Source organism: Emydura macquarii, unplaced genomic scaffold (assembly GCF_026122565.2).
Source record: "Emydura macquarii macquarii isolate MOO-44397 ecotype Brisbane River unplaced genomic scaffold, CSIRO-AGI_Emac_v2 contig_3692, whole genome shotgun sequence".
NCBI classification, from domain to species: domain Eukaryota; kingdom Metazoa; phylum Chordata; order Testudines; family Chelidae; genus Emydura; species Emydura macquarii.
In genome coordinates, this window is record NW_027133829.1 from 7,904,760 (window position 1) to 7,910,759 (window position 6,000).

The window sequence follows — 6,000 nt, forward strand, 5'->3', positions numbered from 1 at the left end:
CCAAGGATGCATAGATAGAGGGACAATTGCAATAGGTGATGTTTTTTTATTTAAAAAATCTTTCAAATGACTTAGAACCATCCATCTGTGCACACATTGTAGTTCCACTGGCTAAATATCTTATACTGTCTACCTCCTACCCTCACTTCTTGGCTCTTGCCTTAAATTTAAATGTAAACTCTCCAAGGCAGGAGCTGTGTTCTGTGGGGGGTGTGTTCTGTGGGTTGGTGTGTGTCTGTACGTATTGCACCTAATGTACTGGAACCCCAATGCTGATGTGAGACATCAGGTGCTAATGGAATTCATTAATAATTCTGAGAGTTATGTCTGAATATCCCATAAATGGATAGGGGCTCTGTCTTTCATCTCATCTAGAAGACAGTACCTCTGGCAACACAGTGCTCCTAATGGTATCTTGGAGCATTTGGTTCAGTATCTATTACACAGCACCTGCTCCCTCCCCCATTACTACACTATCTGAGCACCTCACAGCACCCCTGGGAGACTAGGAGGCATTCTGGCCCTTTTAACAGTCAGGGAGCTGAGGCAGAGGAAGAGTGAGTGAGTTGGTCAGAGACACGGAGAGTCTGTGGAAGAGCCAAGATCTTCCAAGTCTCATTGCACACAATCCTTTCTCTCCTGCATCACGAGAAGGAGGGACAGCTACTGATACACCAACTCTGCTTCATGAAGAACCTGAGTGTTTTCCTGGGAGGTCATTCATCTGCATACTGATCAGGCTTGATTCTGCTTAGTTTCAGATCTGATGAAATTACAGCTGCAGGATGCTTGTCTCCTAGATTTTAAAAGGAACAAATATGTCTGCTTAATCTGATCACTGGCTAATCTGATTTTTTTTTTCTTTTTTATTGACTCAATCATGGTAAATTATTTTGTATTGCAAAGGACACAGTTTTCAGGTCTGTTTTCTATTAGCCAACTGGCTTTCCTGTAGGATTGTTTGTGTAATACACATCAGAAAGAGAGAATTGCCACATAGCTGAAGTTCTGTTGGAAATCAAAGCAGAAATAGCCTGTGGCCACAAAAAATGGATAAAATAATATATGGTCAATGTTGTTGTTGACTTTAAAGGCAGTACAGTGTATTATGCTGACTCTCATATGCCCTCTGATGGTTGTGGGTAACCAAACAAACCGCTCTGAATTGTGGAAACCTACGTTGAGGTGAGGTAATTGAAAAGCGTTAACACATCAACTCTTCCTAGTTGAAAGAAATTCCCACACAGTTTTCCCTTCAAGAGGGGAAACCTTTGCCTATCCGGTCTTTGGTAGCTAATTACAGCTACCTTTCTGCTAACTCCAAAGATAAACTGTGCCAGCCAGCCAGTTTGTAAATACAGTGTGGGTTACCAAGCCATAATCCAACGTCCTTGAACTAATAAACTTTTATAGTATACGAGTCCTAGAATATGATTAAATGAGGTTCCCATAAAACTATCCTGGACTGTGTTTTAAGTGTGATATAGGTCTGCAACAAGTGCAGTCACAAAAGACCTAGTCCAAGTGGTTCCCAACCTTTCCGAGGGTGCGGACACCTTTTCAACCTCCAAACATTTTGCAGACCACCACATGCTACTAGTTGTTTTTACATTCTGGTTTTTTATGGAAATCTAATGTAATAACCAAGAAATAATATGCACTCAGTAATTTGTAATGTACACACCTTATATGAAATTATTTTTTATTTGAAATTGTACATTTCCTCGGTGAGGATGTTGTTTTTCTTTTCTGCAGACTCCTTTTAGTAGTCTCGCAGACCACCAGGGGTCCACAGACCACAGGTTGGGAACCGCTGATCTAGTCCACAACAACCACCCTTTAAGAGGCTAGCTTGAGGGCATAAAGGCAGCCAGAATTGTTGCTGGAATTTGTCTCCAGGAGGCATTACAAAACAGAAGGCTCCTAATCCAGAAAGACCAACTTCTTCCTTGGTCTTGTCTTATCTACTCTGTCCCTAGGTTGAAATCAGGAGCAGGGCTCTGTTTTATCTCCCTTGCTGCCTAATATCTACATGAAACTATGTGGGACATCCCTGTATCAATTGTCAATTATAGGCAGATGACTGCCATCTCTTTACCTCACTCATCTCTGACAAAGGCAGACAACAGTACTATACTTGTCAGAGCCTTCCTGAGATCAGGCTGTGGATGCAAGCCAGAAGGAAGAGGGAAACCTTATGAAGATCTGGAGGGGTAACCGTGTTAGTCTGAGTGGGTTGCAGACCACGAAAGCGTATGCCCGCAGAAATGTGTTCGTCTTTAAGGTGCTACAGGATTATTGTTTTTTTTCTTATGAAGATCATTACAGAATCTCCCTCTAGAGAGGGAGTCTGCCCCCAAATGGTCAGGTTGGTACATTGCTGAAGAGTGCTTCTGGGTTACTCAAGGCTTCTGCATGGACAAGGACCAGTGGCTGCCAAAAATGTCACTTTCCCTCTTCCTGCTGTTGGATGATGAGCTGGGTCAGACCTTCATAACTTAAACTGAGCCGTTGTAACTTGCTGTATTTGGGAATGAGTACTCTAACCTTCTTAAAACAAACCTCCAACTGATCCAAAGTGCAGTAACCCATCTTTTTAGCGGCACTAGCTACCAAGAGCAGGTTACCCCAGGGTTCCGTTTACCGCAGTGGCTCCTCGTAGAATACTGGGTCCATTTTAAGAAACCAGTTGTTAAGACTCTCCATGCATTGGCCTAAAAGAGCACCTCTTGCTCAATCTTACTGTGCACAGCAGCTATGCAACTGTCAGTCTCAGGGTCACACTTGTGAGAGTTGGGAATGGAATTTTCTCAGCAGGTGGGTCAAGACTATATGGCACTCCCTTCTGGAGGTGGAAAGAACAGTCACAGACCCCACAGTTTTTTCCAAACTAAGAGTTAATTTCTCAATACTCTACCCTCAATCTTTCCTGAAACAACTGAGATAGCAGGAAAAGGAGAATCTCACTCTCATGCAAACGTGTGTGTGCGCTCACTCTCTTCATGCTTATTTCCATTGATGTCCCCAAGAGGAGGGAGAAATGTGTTCCAGTTGTTTTACTCTTTCTTGCTTCAGTTCAGTTTCTGGGAGGCGTTGTGATCCTGCAGCCCTAGATAATAAGATGGGGTGGGGAAAGTGTTACAGGCATGGCTAGCAGAGCTCCTGCTTCGCAGATCCACTAGTCAAATCCCCCTTGCATGGGGAGGATGCAGCAGCTCTGGACATGACTGCAGCCCATAAGCAGTTGCACTGCTATTTTGCACCTGGGAAGAGGGGACTCTTCTGCCATTGTTCCATGCATCATGGGAACCAGAAGAGCAATGCTCACTTACTTTGGCTTTACCCAGGCTGAATGAAGAGTATGGCGTTTACCGTAAGTCAGCACAGCAAATGTCACTTCTTGTGTTATTCAGGAGTTAGGGGTATCTTTATGCTCTAGGAATTATTTTGGGGAAGTCCCATGGCGTGTGTTGTACAGGAGGTCAGACTACATGATCAGTAAGCTTGTGTCATGGGTATTTTTAGTAAAAATCATGGGCAGATCCCAGTCAATAAACAAAAATTCATAGAAGCTGCAACCTGTTCCTAACGTTTACTAAAAATATCCTGGGGGAGGGAGGACAAACAGAGCACTGCCAGGGCTTGCGGCTGCTCCAGCCCCACTGCTGCTCCTACAGCAGAGGCTAATGGCTACTACTCCAGCCCCAGGGGTGCTGACCTAACCCTGGCTCTTGCTTTGGTGGGTCATGGGCTGACAGCTGGACTGACTCCGTGCTCTGGAGGTCTCGGAAAGTCATGGGATCCCAGACCTCCCTGTTAGCACCACTGAACATTAAAGATACGATTCTTTGTGGCCTTGGAATCTATGAACTGTTGTAATAGAAAAAGCTTTTCAGTTCACGCCTCTTTATGGAATGTGACAGTCACTGAAACCCAAGATCACAAAGATCTGTGACCTTCTATTCAGGCAATTGCCTGAGGAGTCTGTAAAATGTAGAATTATTAATAGCTTTGCTCGTGTATAAAATAGGTGTAGTGCAAAAGTGTGGCCACAAGGTGTCAGCATTGCATAAACAGTCACTACTGGTTTGATATTCTAGTTCATCTAACGGGCTGGGTTTGGAACTTTAAAACTCAGACAACTCAAATGTAGACAAGAATTTCCACAAGGTCTCTGAATGAGCTGCAGACTGAGGGACTTAATATCTTGAGGGACTAGGGATGGGACTCTGGATATTTACAACTCAGAGTGGCGTCCCAAACTCATTACCATAGTTCAGGCTGCGCCCTCTTGTATTTGAGCTTCTTGTCGTCTCTGGCAGTCTTGACTAACTGATAACTCGTGTTCTCATGGTTTTTTTTTTTTTTTTTTAGCCCTAACACTGGCACTTCTCAGGGACGTTAATGGGAACACTAGCCAATGTCAGGACCGCAAACTCAGACCCCTGGTCCCCTTTCTTCCAAATTCCATGACCTCTGACCTGTACCCCTTCTTATCTAACCGCATTTGCATGTACATGACTGATCTGTATCTGATAGTTGATGTGAGGCAACTTTAAACCTATGCTGGTCTCTTCCACTTTTGCTGCATTGTACATTTGTTTTCTGCAGATGCTGAAAAGGGCTGCCATTTTCTTCATGTCCTGGCTTGTGTTCGCCAGAGCTACAGTCCTTCACTGACTGAAGTAGTGATGCATCGTGTCCTGAACCTGCTGGAAAGAAACAGTGATATTGTCAGCACCATGGAAGGATATTACATGGCTTTCTGAAAAGAAGAAATAAGATGCAGAACACCTGTTTGTGCTCATGGTCTATGCAGAACAAAATTTAACCCAGTAACCACATTGAATCACTTCTACTCTTTCCTGGCAATGTCACTGAGGAGCTGGCTTTGTGTCTAATATAAACGAGAGGAGGAAAGTGGAATGTTGACTCAAAACTGCTATTGGTTCCATCTGACTCGGATTCCTTGAAAACGTACATGCCACGTGCTTTGTTTTAAAGCCCGTGCTGATTTTTTGCTACTTCAAGAACTAAAATATACAGTGATAGTCACCCAGTGAAAGTGCAGGATTGATCCTTGGCATCCAGTTATCACAACCTGACAGGGACAGGCTACTGAAGACATGAGCATTCTGAATGCAGTCAGAATTCTTTCCTATATGCTTCTTTCCCCAAGCACAGTACTTCCAAATGGGGCTTCCAGTCTGACAGCACTTCTCTGTGCGTATGTTCTACCAGCCCTATGCTGGCACTAAAGAGAGCATTGCTTATAGTGGTAGTTTATCTGGAGTCATTTTGGCTTAAAGACAGTAGTGTTGTGACCTCTCTCTCCATGTGAGTGATATGCTGTATATATTACATGGTCTCTAAGTAGATCATCTTCCTTTTAAGTGTGTGTTGTAACGACAAGTGAAAGGCATTTTCTGGTAACTTGCATGCACTGTATGTAGCCATCATTCCACCAATGTCATCTTGTGTGCATCCCCCAGAGTGAATGTCCAACCTGAGGGGAGGTTTTGGGGGCAGCCAGCTGGAAGGGAGGGTAGTATATCTTCGAAGAGCTGGGTTTTGGTTCCCCATACTTCCCCTTAAAGAACAACCAAGCCCAGGGGTGACAGGATGGATCACGTGATGATTACCTGTTCTGTTCATTTCCTCTGAAGCACCTGGCATTGGCCACTGTCGGAAAATAGGATATTGGGCTAGTTCTCAAACTGGGGGTCGGGACCCCTCAAGGGGTCATGAGGTTATTATGGGGGGTTGCAAGCTGTCAGCCCTGTGTATGTCACGGTTGCAGCTGTCAGCCCCAGGCATGGCTGATAGCCAGAGCCCTTCAGAGCTGAGAGAGCAGCAGCTGCTGACAGATGCTCTGAAGGCAGTGCCGCCCCCAGTAGCAGCACAGCAGTAAAGGTGGCATGGCATGGGAGGGATCTTCACTTTGGGGTAGGGGGGGGTCATCAGTCTGAAATATTTTCAAAGGGGGTCCCAGGAAAAAAA

General features: G+C 44.6%; 1 protein-coding gene across 2 annotated transcripts in view; it reads left to right on the forward strand.

Annotated features, from left to right (window-relative positions):
- Positions 1 to 5,376, forward strand: part of STN1 (STN1 subunit of CST complex) — a 54,463-nt gene extending 49,087 nt beyond the window's left edge. For both annotated transcript variants that reach the window (XM_067537008.1, XM_067537009.1), the window contains exon 10: positions 4,612 to 5,376. In XM_067537008.1, coding sequence (XP_067393109.1) covers positions 4,612 to 4,769 — 158 coding nt within the window. In that variant the 3' untranslated portion in view covers positions 4,770 to 5,376. The remainder of the gene's footprint in view (positions 1 to 4,611) is intronic.
- The last annotated feature ends 624 nt before the right edge of the window (positions 5,377 to 6,000 follow it).